Genomic DNA, 15,761 nt, shown 5'->3' on the forward strand with positions numbered 1-15,761 from the left:
CCCAGGCTCTACACCCACAGACACCAGCTGCCCCCGGACACTGGAGGCCTACGGGGAGGCTGGACCTGGGCTGGGGTCCCGGCTCTGCCCAGACTTGCCCTGGGAGCCTCATTCAGCCTCAGACTCTCGTGGCCTCGGTTTCCCCGTCTGAGCTCTTAGGGGCCAGACGTGTGGTCCCAATGCCCTTTCTGCTGGGACCACCACCGGCTGTCCGACTACAGCTGGCCGCCTCTCTTCCTTCCTGTGGCCGGGGCAGGACAGGAGCTTCGTATTCTGTTTGCTGCAGACTCGGAGCCCAGTCGAGAGGCCACCGCGGCGCTCAGAAGAACGACCAAGTCGGGAACGCGGGGTGGGGATGGCGCGAGCAAAGCCTCTTTTCTGTTACTTCTTTGGGGGCTGACCAGGGTCTTTACAACCAAGTGACAGGGCCCAGCCTTGACTGTCAGTGTCACCCTACATTCCCCTCCCTGCCCGAAGCCCCTTCGGGCTCACGTGTGTGCCAGCCCCTCGAGCCCTCCTGCTGCTCGCAGCCGGGGCACCCCGCATGGCAGGAGCTGGCCACACCACAGCACAGCGCTCACCTTCCTGGAGGAGGAGGCTCTTGTGCGTCCGCGTCAAGGCCTCCTCGTCCACGTGGACGCTGACGGCCGTCTCCTCGTCCTCGTCGGGTGAGAGCAGCCAGAAGGCCTGGTCCACCAGCAGGTTTTCCAGGCAGTGATGTGTGAAACCTGGGGGAGCCAGACAGGCCCTGGTCACCAGTGGGCTCTGGACGCGGGGCAGGGATGCCCTCACGGCCAGGTGTGGGCTGAGCCCCACACTCACCGGGCCCAGGAAGACACCTTGCCCCGCCCTTAGGGACTCATGGTACTGTCCACAACCCAGGCGGGTGTCCAGACCATCCGGGCAGTGAATAGACCAGCTATGACCGAGGACAACTTATTTGACCTCCCTGGGCCTTGGGAAGGTTGGGCAAGGACAAGTTACTTCCTCTAGGACCCTCTGTCTCCTCATCTATGAGATGAGACAAGAGCATTCAAGGAGATCACGTACGCTGGGGGGCTGGCACAGGCCCTGCTCAAGGTGCATAAGAAATTGTCGCTGTGATTCTTATTTTCTACTTCCTCAGGCTTCAAACTGGAGGTGGTGGGGCAAGACTCCCCAGGACATGCAGTTTGCCCCTGCAAATGCCTCGTGACGGAACAGGGAATGTTTCAGGAAGAAAGCACTCTGCTCGAGGTTGCAATAACAGTGTCTCGGTCTGTGCTCGGCCGGTCCGAGCTCAGCTTCCCTCAAGCAGAGTCTGCAGTGCAGCGTTGGAAGGAATTTGGAAACTCAGCCCAGTTCACGCTCGCAGCACAGACCGTGTGGTCCGCAGCCCGGCCCGCACAACCTCGTTTCTCCCCGAGACAGGGGAGCACACTAGTTCTCAAGCTTTGCAGGACAGGCCGTCGTGGACTAGCCTACTCTGAAGCCCCGATCTGTAACATAAAGTACTTGGAGTGTGACAAGTGTCCTCCAAGGGGAGTCCCCATAGCTGGTTCTGGGAGGGTCGCCACTTTACCAAGAGCGTGGTAGGTGGAAAACTTCCAGATTTCTTCAAAAGTCTTAAATGTCACCACAATCCGATCCTGGTCACTGTGGATGGACAGCAGCCTGGCCGATAACTCCTTACGGGGAAGAAACAGAAATTAGAAACAGTCCCAGGGCTTTGGGGCATCTGACCCTCAGGAGGATAGAGCCACACGACGGAAACATCTTGCACAAGTGACCCTGGCAGGGGCGGCAAGCACAGAGCCGGTTCCTTTACAGCCAAGGCTGCTCCTCTGCTGCTCTCAAGCCAGCTGTGGCTCCCCAGTGCCTGGACCGAGCCCCGCTCCTTCCCAGAGCTCCTATGGTCTCCATGCTCTGGCCCCATGCTGTCTGTGGCTCCTCCAACGGCTCGGTCTGCCTCAGTCCCCACCCACCAGCCACAACAGGCCCTTCCCGCTCAGGCTGCGCTCTTAGGCCTGAGCACCTCAACCTTGCCTCCCGGCCCTCCTGCAGCATCGACTTGGGTTTCCCTTCTAACTCGAGCATCCCCTCTCCCCTGACATCCATCCCATGAACACTCCTGGTGGTGACGGGGCATAAAAATAACACCAGCTGACACGGGAGCACTTAGAACTCCGGCAGTGTGTGTGTGTTGGGGAAGGGGTGTCACCTCCGTTTGACACATTAATAAATAAGGCCCCATTTCTGCTCTGAGGTCTGACCCTCAGGAAGCAGCAGAGCTGGGACTCAGCCACAGAGCCAGCACGCTTCCCCACAGTGCTCCGCCTGGCATCATACGAAGCAGCCCCACGGCAGGGCACCATGCTGTGAGCTCGATGCGTGCTGTTCACAGCATCCTCACATCCTCACATCTGCTCCGAGGGGTAAATTCATAACCCGGTATGCGGCTGAGAAAGCTGGGTTCACAGAGGCTAAGGGACACTGGCCAAGGTCAGGCCAGGGTGACTGCAAGATCAGATGATGACAGCCCCTAAGGCTCAGGACCTCTGCCATGGGAAAGCCACCCGGCCCAGCCCCCTCCTACACCATCCTCCTGCCAGACCCTCCGTCTGTGCAGAGGCCAGCAGGGGTGTGGCTCCGTCAAAATCAAACAGAGAACAAGATCAACTCACACAGTCTTTTTTAGTCCCCATAAAGGAGACTTTAAAAGTCCTAGCAGGATGGAGGGTGCATGGAGAAAGGGATGGGGGGACATTGGGAACATGGTGGCTCCCATGGCTGGGGCTGCGGGGTGTGATCTGTGGTCCCTGGAGCCAGGCATCCAGGAGAGCAGACAGGGGACAAGTCACAGCACCACCCAGAGGCGAGGTCAGGGCACAGCCTTGGCCCCTAGAGGCCTGCACATCAGGGACCCTCCTCCTCCTAGGTCCACCCCCCTCTCCTCCCCTGTACTCCCCTGTCCCCCTTCTCAAGCACAGAGCCCCTGCACCTTCACTCATCCAGGCTAGTTCCACCCACCTCCCCAGGGCCCCCAGAGGAGCCAGACTCACCCCGAGGACGTGGGCCACCTCCCGGCTGTCATTCTCCAGCAGGCGGAGCCGGCCCCGCAGGGCCTGCTGCAGGCCGCAGTCTGGCAGCCCGCTCTTCCTCCGCACAGCCAGCAGCTGCAAGGTCAGGTCTGGAGGGGGCAGATCAAGGTCGGGCAGTCTGCCGGGCCCAGGCCAGGACTTCTGGGGGTGCCGTCCCTCCCCCGCGAGCCCCCACCTGCAGACATAATGCCGGAGCCCTGGGGCACTGGGCTCAGCGGGGCCTGGGTTCAGGTCCCATGTCATGTGCCTTTGACACATGTGTCATGTGTCATTTTGCACAAGGTTGCGGCTCTCCCCTGAGCCCCACTTTCTTTCTTTGTAAGTGAGTTCCATGCTACCTCCATCCCACAGAGCGAGGAGAGGAAGTGGACTCCTGTCACATCCCAGCACAGGCGAGCACCAAGCAAGCAGTCAGCCAACGGTCCCCAGTCACCGTGACCTCAGCCCTCACCTCTCCCGCTGCCCTGAGCTTCAGACGGGGGCATCCACTCTCCAGAAGACACCCACAGGCCTTCTAGAACTCTCAGTCCTGACCCCCAAACCGGCTCCTCTCCCTTTCTTCCTCATCTCCCAAATGCCCCCATCCCCGGACCTGCTCAGACTGCCAACACCTCCCTCCATCACACCACATGAGACCACCAGCCAACCCCCTGGCTCTACCTGCAAAACCAGGCTGAAGTCCCCTGTTCACCCCTCACGGGGCCTGGCCCCATAGGTTCACCTGGGCAGTTTTCCATGCCCTGGCCCTCCCTCCAGACAGTCGTCTGGTCCCCTTACAACGAGCTCACCTCCCGCATGCCCCACCTCTCAGCCCTCCCGGGCAGCGCTGGCCACTGGAACTTTCTGCAGCGATGGACATGGTCTCTCTCTGCACTGTCCCACACAGCAGCCACCAGCCTTGTGGGGCCATTGAGCTCTTGAAATGGGGTCAGTGCAAGCGAGGAACTGGATTTTCAATTTTATTTAAGTTAAATTTAAACATAAATCGCCATGTGTGGCTAGTGGCTACTGTATTGGACAGCACAGCTGCAGGGGTTTCCATCTCAGGTAGAATAAAATGCAAATTTTTGCCCCCTTTCCACTGGCACAGCCTTGAGCCTCTGGCCCTGCTCCCTCGACCTCTTCTCCCACTCCCCTCTAGCCTGTTCTGCTGCCCTAAGACATCAAGGCTCCCCACCCCACCCCAGGGCCTTTGCACTCACCACATCCTCCACCCGAAGCACTCTCTCCCAGACCAGATCCTGGCCTGGCTGGCTGACCAGTGATTCATACCTCAGCTCAGATGCCGCCCCCCAACCCCCACTCATGTCCCCCTGAGAGGCCTTCTGGACCATGCTACAGGGATCCCCAGAACACGGGCTGCTCTAAAGTGGGGGAAAGTGGATAAGGGGAAGACGGAGGAAGAGGAGAGGGGAGAAGGAGGGAAGGGGACGGAGAGAGGGAGGAGGAGGGATAGAGAAGGGAGGGGAGAGGAGGAGACGAGAAGGAGAGGGGGAGAGGAGGGAGAGAGATTCCCCACAACCTTTGAGTAAGCCTTGCACCTGTCTTAGAGCTTTCTAGCTAGGGGACCCTGCAGCAAACATCCCCACGCCCTCCTGAGGGTACAGGGCCAGTGGCAGAGCAGTAAGGAGACTTCTGGTATCTGGAATCAGGCCCACTCTTCCAGCAGGAAGCTGGGCCAGCATTTCGCAACTAGTTCTGAGATGTGACCCTCCTCCTCCCGTCAGAGGGCGGAGTTGTGTTGTCAAACCCAAAATAAACTGCCACGTTGCTCAACGTGTCCTGGTCATCCCAGGCGACCACAGGCAGCGCTGACCACCAAGAGGAAAGTTGGAGGACAGGTGGTGTCGAGGAAAAGGTGGGCTGCCAACAATGCTGGGGTCTCCATGCCCTCCACGCTGGGGGTCAGGAGTGGGGTCTCCAGGGGAAGGGGCTTCTTACCGCCTCTGGAGCCCGGGTGCTGCCCCACTGCCCAGGGCTGCATCCACCATCTGTGGAAATCCTGCCTGTCCTCGGAGCCCCTTCCCCAGAAGCCAATCCCTGATGCCCCCAGAGGTCCCTTTCCCTCCCTCTGTGGCCCCCACAATACAGGGGGCTCTTTGGTCTAGTTTTAGCATGTCCACCTGGGACGCCTTCCCAGAGCGTCACTCATGGGGTCTCCCTTCCTCTGCAGGTGGCCTCCAGGGCCACGTCCCCTCCTTGGGCTGGGCAAACACAGAGTCCAGGGGAGCCCTTTGCAAATGCAGGAACCCTGGCCTTCCAGCCCCAAGTCCTGGGCCCCAACCCAGACTGGCTGAGTCAGAGCCTGGGTGCAGGACCTGGGCATCTGCATTTAACAAGCGCCCCCCTCCCCCCACGGTGATCTTCAGGCAGGAAGTCTGGGGGCCCCACTCTGAGAAGCCCTCGGTTAGGCATTCCTGAACCTGAAGTCCACGGGACACTGGGGGCCGGAGGGAAGGAGGGTGCCCAGGATCCCACATTCACGTCCCCAGGACAGATTTCACCCTGCTGTGTGGCGGCGTAGTGCCCGCGGCTGCCTACCTGTGGGGTACGCTCCTATCCGGCCAGGAGGGGTCCCGGCTGCCGGCGGAGAGACACCAGGGGGAGGAGCCACATCTGGAACAGAGCAGGTTTGTGTGATGAAGGTAAAAACAGCAACTCTCAGCCACGCAGGCCCCAGACCCCAGATACATCTGGAGGAGAAGAGGTGTGTCCACACCCCTACAACCACGTTCACACACGTTCTCTTACTCCGGCGTCACAGAAGCCCCTTGAGGAGGGAGGTGTCCGAGCTGCCCGTTGTGCAGTAACAAATCACCCCGAGCTTCGTGGCTCCTGAAAACAGCCCAAGTGTTTCATCTTGCTGTTCTGCAGTTGGAGAAGGCTCGCTGGCTGAGGTCAAGGTGTCCGCAGGGCTGGTTCCTTCTGGAGGCTCCAGGGCAGAATCCATTTCCTCACTGTTTCCAGCTTCTAGAGCCACCTGCATTCCTTGGCTCGTGGCCCTTCCTCCATCTTCAAAGCCAGCAGCACAGCATCTTCGGTCTCTGATTCTGACCCCAGGATGACCTCCGCATCTCAGGATGCCTAACTTGGTCCCATCTGCAAAGTCTCTTTTGCTGTAGGAGGTAACATGCGTACGCAGAGGTTCTGGTTATTGAGACGTGGGCCTCTCCGGGGTCCATTATTCTGCTGACCACAGTGGGGAGGTGACAGCCCAGCAGGAACTCGGGGCTCTGGGGCAGACAGAGCTGCGTCCTGATCTGGCTGCACAAGTCACTCGTGGGGGTGACATGTGTCCTCTCGGCCTTGTGAGGCTGGTAGGGTGTGGCTCACAGCCGGGTGAGGTTAATGAGATACCTGAAGTGCAGGGTCATCGAGGGGCAGCTCAGTCCTCTGCTGGTCGTCCCCCTCCCCCAGCCCCCAACCTCGAGGCCAGCTCCCAGTTGGCATCTTGGCCAGAGCACCTCGTCTCTGCCCGGCTCAGTTTCCTCATCTGTAAAACGGGATGAGCCAACTGGGGCCTTAGGATCAAGGTGGATCTGACTCGGGAAAGCCTGTGGTTCGGGCAGAAGGTGCTGGATGTCACTGCAGCTGGTCTTCATCGCCTCCAGGATGTCCAGCTCAGAGCCATGGGCACAGTGCTGCCACATCGGCCTGGGTCTGTGCAACACAGTGGTGCTCATTTCTGCTCTCTTCCCACCAGCGTCCGTTGACCACCTACGGTATACCAGCCCCATGCCGTGTCATTGTCCGTGTGGTCAGAGCCCATGTCCAGAACTTACTTGCTCTGTGTCCCCAGGGCCCTCCTCAGAGCCGGACACACAGCGGGGGCTCAGAAATGCCTGTCAAATCCAAAGAACGGCGCCCAGATCTTGGCTTTAAGCACCATCCTCCAATTTGGAAGCAGGGCTCCTTGGAGGAATGGCCAGTCCCAGGGCTGGGGCAGGGGAGTGCAAGACGAGACCTGAGCATCTTGTGGTCCCAGAAAGCAGACATGCTCACAGAATGACGGAAATACGTCAAAAGACCAAATTGGGGGCAATGTGAACAAGAAAGTAAATAATGGTGGCGGCTGATACAGTCCAGAGAATAAAATACAGGTCTACGAGCCCACATTAAAATGGATAAATGAATAATTGGGGAGAGGGCCAGCTCTTCCTTACAGGAGAAAGTCAATTAGTAAATGCAGAAAGAATGAAGCATTAGAAAGTCACCATTAGCAACCATCATAATAACTACTATTTCAGTCAAGAACCGTGCGTGGATGATAAAACTAAGGCCTTAGAAGTTTGAAGAGGAACAGGATCTTCATACAGTCTCAAAGGACCTTCCCACAGGCTACTTACTAACGACAGAGGGAAGAACAGTGACTTTACGGGGGAGAAAACCGCCAAACAGTGATGAAAATGCACATCACCAGGATGGAGACAAACCGACGTCATGGGCCTGCTGGCGTGTTGTACTGAGGGGACATCCCACTTCCGAGGCATTCCTGCCCAGAACTCCTGACTGTAGTGGTGAAGAAAATCAGCTGAACCCATACCGAGGGATGTTCTACAGAATAACTGGCCTGTATTCTTCAAAATATCAGCCTCCAAATTAAAGGCACTGCAGAGATATGACGACAGAACGCAAGGCCTGCCCTGGGGTTTTCTTTTGCTATAGAGGATGTTGTTGGGACAGATGGCGAGATCTGAATGAGGTCTGTAGATCAGAAAACAGTACAATTTAAACCAGGAAAGTAATGTTGGCAGCATGTTGCACCGTGGTTCTGTAAGAGCGTGTCCTGGTTTTAGGAAATACACACGCCCAAGTATTTGGGGATAACGGGCATCACGTCTGCAATTGATCAGAAAAATATATATCTATAAATACAGAGAGAAAGCAAATGTAGTAAAACGTTAACATTCGAGGAACCCGGGTGACAGTAAGTGGGAATTATTTGTATTATTTCTTGTAACTTTTGTTGTCAGGCCAAAATTGCCAAAGGAAATCTCAAAGATGAAGGAGCTCCGGGTGGGTGCAGTGCAGCTGGGCCAGCCTCCTAGGAAAGGAGAAGTTCGCTAACTCCCATTGGCTGGGCTCTCAGATTCATCCCCATGCCAGTCTGGGCTGTGGGGCAGCTAGGGCAGCAAACACCTGGCAACACGGTCAGAATGCTTCCTATCCGGACCACAGCACGAGAAGTCGCCGATCCCCCGCTCTAAAATTCTCAGCCCATCCCTGGGCTGGGCTGCCACGTGGGAGGCTGGTCCAGCCCACGGGTGTCTAGTAGGACCCAGCTCCTTCTTTCCTGTCCTGGCATGCTCTGGAGGCACCAGATTCTATGCCGTGGGTGGGCTCCCCAGCCCAGGCCCCCACAGCTCCTCCGAGCACCCCTCCAGGCCAGGCAGGTGTCTGACTGCAGGACCACTTCCCATTGTGAGTCAGCATCCACGAGGTGCCACCCTGGCCCATCCCATCTCCACTCACACCGCAAAGACCAAACTAACAGGTATAAAAATACCTCCGATTGCCAAGCACGGACCGTGTCAGGCCCTGTGTGAGGTTTTTTCTCCATTCTCCTATGCTTCAGTCATTCGTTGATCATTCAAATACTTATTGAGCATCTACTGTGTGCCAAGCCCTAGAGCCCCAGTGGGCAGCTAGGCAGTGTCTAGGATGAGGGTGGATGACGTGACGATGGGGAAGCCTGGGGAGGGACAGGAGCCACAGGCTGTCCCTGGCCCGGGGAGGGTTCTGGGCACACCTTGGTCTCCCCCTGTCCTTCCCTCCTCTCCTCCAGGGCCCAAGGAGGTAGAAAGAGGGGTCCTGGAGATTACCTATGCCACCCCTCAGGTTTCCAAGTGGGGAAACTGAGGCCCAAGTCAAGCAATGGCCCAGCGACAATCAGGATTAGAACCAGGTCTTCAGACAGCCAGCCCCGCCTCCCTTCCCCATCACAGCCCCTCTTGTGCGGTGCCTGGGCTGGTTGGGCGGGAAGTGTCTACGCCGGTCACACCTGCTCAGCCTTCTCCTCCCCTGCCCCAGTCCTGGCCTGCCCAATTGTCCTCTCCCTCTCTGGGCCCTAGTTTGCCCCCCGGGGAACGAGGGATGCCCCATCCTGAGTAATCCCGGGGTTCATGTCCCAAGGACAAAGCAGGACTGTGGGAATGCAAACGTTTGTGAAAGAGCTATAAACGCATCCATGCAGCCATTCTAGAATTTCCACAGCCATTCTAGAATTTCCAAGCCCCTCCCCTGTCTCCACACCAGTTTTATCACAGACGGACCCCTGGAAAAACACGAGCTGGGCCTTCTTCTCTCGTGGAGGACTCACTGGGCAGTCATTCCCTTTCAACACACACACTGGCAGTGCAGACATCCGCTCCTCCCGTGGGCGGGGTGGACGATGGGGTGGACCGTGCACCCCACACTCACCGCCTCTGACCAGGGCCTTGGCTTCCTTAGGCCCTGCTTGCTCCCAGCCGACTGACGAGCTCACGGCCACTCTCCGGACCTTGTCGCCACTGCCACTGCGTCCCAAGGGCCCTCCAGGCCCCCTCCCGTTCAGGGCTGGCTTCTCTGTGGCCACCTCTGCTGGGTCCTCCATGACTGGCAGTGTCCTCAGCACCAAGGACTGGGCACGCCCGGCTGGGCCCTGTGGAGACAGTAGAGGGTAGTGGTCAGCAGTGACGGCCTCTCTGGGAAGACAGGCCGCTGGGGTCAACACGATGTTGCCGCCAGAGTTGGGGTCAAGAGGAGAGAGCACCTCCCCTCTGCCTGGTGGACCCCTGTGCATCCTTTCAAGCTCTGCTCACCGGTCTCTTCCTCTCCCACCAGGAAGATGCCTCGCCCGCCGGGTTGGGCATCCATGCAGGTAGGTGGGGTACCCATTCTTGCTCGTCAACAGACCCCGAGGCCATAGCTCAGGGCCTGACATGCCCAGAACGTTACTGCAATCGCCGAGACGACGTGAGAGCAATGAGGATGGTGCAGGGGCCGAGCAGAGCGGACGTGTCGTCGGACACGTGGCCCCCCGGCTTTGAGATGAGCCCCTGACGCGTCCACCCAGCTCGGGCTGGAACGAAGATGCCCCAGAGATGCCTCCTCTCCCGAACTGCCATTTGTTGCATTTCACACCAGCCTCAGCTGCGCCGTGATTCCCCAGAGCCTCAGGGGCCCCTTATACGACCCCTGTGGCCTGGGCTGGCTCAGCGGGCTCCGATGCTCCCACCAGAAGAGGCCTGCGCTCTAGCAGGGTCCCTGGAATGCCTTCCTATTTGTCGGGAAATGGGCCATGTCCCAGGCTGCCCTGGGAGGGAAGAAAGGAAGTGGGTGGCAGAGGGCAGGGGAGGAGGAAGTGTCTGAGGAGGAAGCAGCGACTGCTCCCCACCCGGGGTGCCCCTGGGCCTCCCCCCAAGAGCCAGACATTATGTATCACTGTTTCCTGGGGTTGGCTTGGTCACCAGTTAGAGGGCGCAGAGCAACACAGAGTCCCCTTTCAGGCCTGGATCTATGGGGCGACTGGGAGGGAGGGGCGGGCGTCCTGGGTCAGGGCCCAGGAGCGAAGGGCAGACCCCCACTGTGGCCACAGGGACCAGGATCAGCCACGTCCACCCTCGGTTTCCACCTTGGGGACAGAGGGGACAAGGAACGGCCCTGCTCACTCATGCAGAAGGTCAGTTAAGAGCCTGACTAGGACGCACGAGCCAGGCAAGCCCCTCACTTTGGGCCTCACTGCCCTCTGATCACGAGCTGTGAGATTTCAACTTACAACCCAGAACAGGCCGGTGGGAATTCTGTCTGCACGGAGCAGAGGGCACAGAGACAGCAAATCACAGTTCTGACCCACTCTCTGGGGACAAAAATACAGTGGGAAAGCAAGTCTGGCCTCATCCTGGCCGGCCGCACTGTGTGGCAGGTGCTGGGAAGCAGGCAGACCCAGAGAGCACCAGGCCCAGGAGGGGCTCCGAGCCCAGGGGTGTCCGCCAGGCCTGGACCCCAAGAGCCCCCAAGAGCCCCTGTAGTCCCATCTCCCAGCTCCACCCTGGTGCCATGGCGGGGAACGGGCAGACGGGGAGGTGGGCGGGGGCAGCTGTAGAGACATCGCGGGTCTGGGGTGCAGACACGGGGCACAGGCTGTGACAGAGGAAGCAGGGCCCCCACAGCACTGAGCGCCCTGAGAGCAGAGGGGAGCTAGCGAAGCACTTGAAACCCAGAGTAAGGGGTTCGGCTCGATACCTCTGGAATTTCGTTCCAGTATCTGGGCAGACAGCATCGAACGGGGGGACCAGAGGTGGGAGCTGCCACGGGCCTTGGCTTTATGGCCCGCCTCAGATTTTCACCAGAAACAAGGGGCAGCTGGACCTTTATTAGACCCAGCAAGTGATACTTTCAGAAGTATTCACAGAACCCGGTCCACTTCAAAGCCCCTGCCCGGCCCTCTTTCCAGGCTCCCGACCCAGGAGCTGGCCAGGCCCCAGGGACTGGAGACGGACCCAGGTCAGTCCCAGGACAGCGGCGACTCTCACAGGTGCAGGCTCCCAGACAGCCTCGGACACAAGTCTGTGTCACCACCTGCACGTGCCAGGTGGCTCAGCCAGGTTCATAGCAGCCCACGGGAAAGGCACATCTCCCCATTCCACAGGCAGGAACCTGGAGATCTGGGGTGGGCAACTCACATGCACACACATGCTCTCACACTCACACACACACACTCACACACACTCTCTCACACTCACACACAGGCACTCACACACACACACACGTCAGTGCTCACGTTCCTTATCTTTAAAAGGCAAACACAGAAACACCACCCAACCTCCAACCTGCCAGCTCCTGCCGTCGGCTCAGACCTCCTACCCTCGGCTCAGACCTCCTACCCTCGGCTCAGACCTCCTACCCTCGGCACAGTTCTCAGCTGGGGGATCGGCCACCGCCGCGTGGGGAGGGGCTGTCATAGGACGCTGAGCCCCGGAACTCCCAGCGACCCCTCAGAGACATTCAGTGCCCGGGGCAGGGGCAGTGGGGGGGCGGGCGGCAGGGCACAGCCTGAGCCCGCTCCCCCTTGGGCGCTGCTGTCCCTGAGAACTGGCCTCGACCCTGAGCTCCCCGACGCTGTGGGCTGGGCCCGGGCACCGTCATCATCGCCCCGGTCTGCAGAGTGGGGGAGGTTGGACCCCACACTCCGAAGTCTTTGTTGTTTCAACAAATGCCACTGACCCCTACCCTGTGGCTGGCTCCCCGCTGGGCAGCGGGGACAGAAGGAGGACAACTCAGGCCTGCGGTGGCTGGAGGTCCAGAAATGAAGCGGGCGGTGATGGTTTCCTAGCAAGTTCTATGAAGGGAAGAGAGGCTCTCCTAACCCCAGAGGTGGAGAGAAGAGAGGTGGGCAGCCAGGAAGGCTCCGTGGGGGAGGCGGGAACCCTGACTAAGGGGGGACGTGCACGGGGAGAGAGGGAGGGGTGGAGGGGTGGCCATCCACAGAGGTGACAACAGGTCCGAGGCAGAGCTGAAAGACTGCCAGACACCTCTGTGGCCACTTTAGCTCTGACTGTCCCGAGGGGTCAGCACTGACCAGGTGAAGCATGGGACCCTCAGAGTGGCCACACAGCTGGGCAGCCGCAGAGCAATGATTGAGTCTCAGACTCCCCCCAGGCTGCAAACCCCTTGACCCTAGAGGAGGCAGAAGAGACAGGCCAGTGCTAGGAAGTGGCCTCAGGGAGTCCCTCCCCACCCACGGCTCCAACTGTGCTTCCCATCCGCCAACCACCCCTGAGGGGCAGGGACACAGCCTGGGGTGGGCGGGCGGGAAGGGGGCATCCAGGGGGCCCTGGCGCCCTTCTGGGCAGCACCCCCCACAGAGAAGCTGCTCAGCTGAGGGAGGAGGGGGCAGGCCGAGGCACCAGGAACTGGGCATGGCTGTAGAGCTCTCGATACGCCTTTGGGAAACGGTCTGGCGCCCTGTACGCCCTGTTCCCTGGTCCCCGGGGGCTGTCTCCGCCCTCGTCACTCTCGAAGCCCCTGCATCCACCTCTCAGGACGCAGCTCCTGTCCCGGCCCCCTCCCCAGAGCCCGCCAAGCCCAGTCTGGGAGCTTGCTCCCTTCCCCTCCCCACTTTGGAAACTACGATCCCGGCCCCATCAGTGCCTGCACCGCAGCCTGGCCCCAGGAGGGTGTGGGGACCAGGAAGCGTGTGGCTTTCACACCGGGCTGCCCTCCCGTCTGCGCTTCCTTCCGCGGCACAGGAGGCCCTCGAGAGTGTGTGAATTCATCCACTGACCTGTGGGGACTCTGTTTGTGAGGCCTCTAGCTCCTGCCCCCGTCCCCTCCCCCGGGTCCTGGCCCTCCCCTCTCTGCCACCTCATCCTTCCCGTCCCCTGTCCCCTGTGGTGGAGCAGGTGGTGAGCTGCCGCATGCGGGGGTCTGCCTCTCATCCCGCCTTCCTCCTCCAGGCCAGAACCAGCCCATCCTCGTCTGCCTCCGGCCCAGCGGCCCACCGCGGGCCTGCCCCAAGCCGGCTCAGGGATGGTTTCCCGAGGAAAGGGGCGGCTCCCCGGCTCAGGAACCTCCCACCTGCTCTGTGAGGGACTCGCAGCACATGCAGCCAGCCAGCTGTGCCCAAGCAGGAGGGGCTGTGGTGACAAGGTGACAACCGTAAGCTTGGGGTTCCTAGTCACAGCCGGCGATGAGGAAGTGGGCTCCATCTCTGTGGGAGGGTTTGCTCCCCGCTGGGTCCTAAAATGACCTCACTTGGGCTACCAGGTTCCCGACTGCAGAAGGGGCTGCCCAGACCCTGGCTGGGCGGTGTCCGGTGCTCCCTAGAGGCAGCCTGCCGGCCACCATCAAGGAGCCCTGGGAAACTCTTCTTCCTTCCGGCCTTTATCCTCTTTGCTCAGCTCACTGTCCGGACAAACCCAGGTGGGCTGCCTGGTGGCTCAGCAACAGGCCCCAGGCCCCAGCCCGGCACCCAACCCCAGGGGGACGGGCGTTTGGACCAGAAGTTGCAGACCTGGGGTCAGCGGGCTGGGAGACCTCTTCACGCCTCAGCTTCCTTCTCCTGAGAATGAGAATGAAACACGGCCCCACATAGAGGTCGGAGGTCGGAGGTCGAGGGACTGAACTGATGGTGCTCCAGGGAACGGTCGGTATTTAATAAGCGTGGGTTGGACGAGAGGAGGAGGTGGCTTGGGGAGGTCTGGCTGGAGCTTTCTCTGAGCTCATAGTCAACAAATACTCTGAGGGCCCACGTAGACCTCATCCACGTCACCAAGGAGCACCTCTTGAGGGTTGTCTGGTCACCCCTCACACTGAGATGAACAGTGTCCCCCCAAATTCACGTCCATCTGCAATCTCAGAGATGACCTTATTTGGAAATAGGGTCCTTGCAGATGAAGCTAAGATGAGGTCACACTGGAGCAGGGGGGCCCCAAGTCAATGACCGGTGTCCTCATAGGAAGAGGAGCGACGCAGACTCACAGCCCACAGGAGGAGGCCCTGTGACGACAGAGCAGAGACTGGCCACTGCAGCCACACCCAGGGACGCCTGGAGCCCCCAGAGCTAGAAGAGGCAGGACGGAGCCTCCCCTAGGGGCCCTGGAATTGGGAGAGCAGTGGTCTCTGCTGCTGTGGCCCTGGGGTGGAGTTTTGTCACGGCCGCCCCAGGACGCTCGTCCAGCCCGCAACCCCGTGCTCGATTTCCTCTGCTGTGAACGGGGTATTTTGTGCGAATTATCAAATGCTGGCGCCATGCCCTGACAGGAAGCCTCCTCACTCTCGACAGCAGTGTTGACAATCACATAAGGGCAGCCACCCCCCCGAGGTGCTAACTAAGCATTCTCCTTTAATCCTCACGACGGCCTGGAGGAGGGAGCGTCACTGTGCCCGTTTCACAGGTGGGCAATCTGAGGCTCCGCGAGCAGCGGGGCACAGGTGCGATTTGAACCCAGGTGGTTCCGAGTCCAGCCCTCAAGCACCCACCCTTAACTGGGGCAAGCCCTGCTTCGAGCCCCCACCCTGCCCCCACCGCGAGTCCAGCCACAGCTTTCCCACCCTGGGCGCTGGGGGGCCATCCCCCAAGTGGCCACCCCTCATGCAGGCTGCCCCAGCCACGGCCAGCACCACTAACGCCCCTGTGTCGCTTTGCCGTCCATCATATCTATGAACCTCGCTAACTGCAAAAGGTTGGAAACCCCCACAGACAGGGCCGGGGCTCCTGGAGGGTCACAGTGGCGTGCCGGGACCCTGTGCCCAGGGCCAGACCTGGCGTTAGAGGGCTGGGTCAGCGTCATCCCCTGGAACTGTCTGGTTGGTGCCCCTAGTCAAGTCTCTCGTCCCGTTCTGTTGATGGAAAAGAGGCCCAGGAGTGGTGACCTCAGAGTGGCCGGGTCACAGCTGCAGCGTCACCCTGGGCTGGGCAATGGTGGTGTCTGCCCGATGTGGCACCAACCCGGGGTGGGGGTCCCACCTGAGACCCCCGAGACCTGGAATTCCTTCTTGCTGGCTACATCCCTGTCTTGTCCAGACCCTTGGCCGCACTCTCCGAGTGCCCCATGAAGGAAAGGTCAAGCAAGACCACAGGAGTGACGGTGCTTGATCAAATCTGACATCATTACCACGCGGTCGCCGCCAGTCAGCCCGAGTAGCGCTCTTGGGGCTCTGGTCGGGGTCCGCCACCCACTGCCCACTGCTTTCCAGGCC

General features: G+C 60.0%; 1 protein-coding gene across 4 annotated transcripts in view; it reads right to left on the reverse strand.

The window, feature by feature from the left end:
* The window catches only part of SH3TC1 (SH3 domain and tetratricopeptide repeats 1), a 55,796-nt gene that overhangs the window by 22,313 nt on the left and 17,722 nt on the right, over positions 1-15,761 (reverse strand). For all 4 annotated transcript variants that reach the window (XM_058546652.1, XM_058546654.1, XM_058546653.1 and 1 more), the window contains 5 exons: positions 9,501-9,720; positions 5,622-5,696; positions 3,042-3,169; positions 1,562-1,667; positions 582-728 (listed from right to left, as the gene is read on the reverse strand). In XM_058546652.1, coding sequence (XP_058402635.1) covers positions 582-728; positions 1,562-1,667; positions 3,042-3,169; positions 5,622-5,696; positions 9,501-9,672 — 628 coding nt within the window. In that variant the 5' untranslated portion in view covers positions 9,673-9,720. The remainder of the gene's footprint in view (positions 1-581; positions 729-1,561; positions 1,668-3,041; positions 3,170-5,621; positions 5,697-9,500; positions 9,721-15,761) is intronic.

Source organism: Diceros bicornis, chromosome 8, assembly GCF_020826845.1.
Source record: "Diceros bicornis minor isolate mBicDic1 chromosome 8, mDicBic1.mat.cur, whole genome shotgun sequence".
Lineage (NCBI taxonomy): Eukaryota > Metazoa > Chordata > Mammalia > Perissodactyla > Rhinocerotidae > Diceros > Diceros bicornis.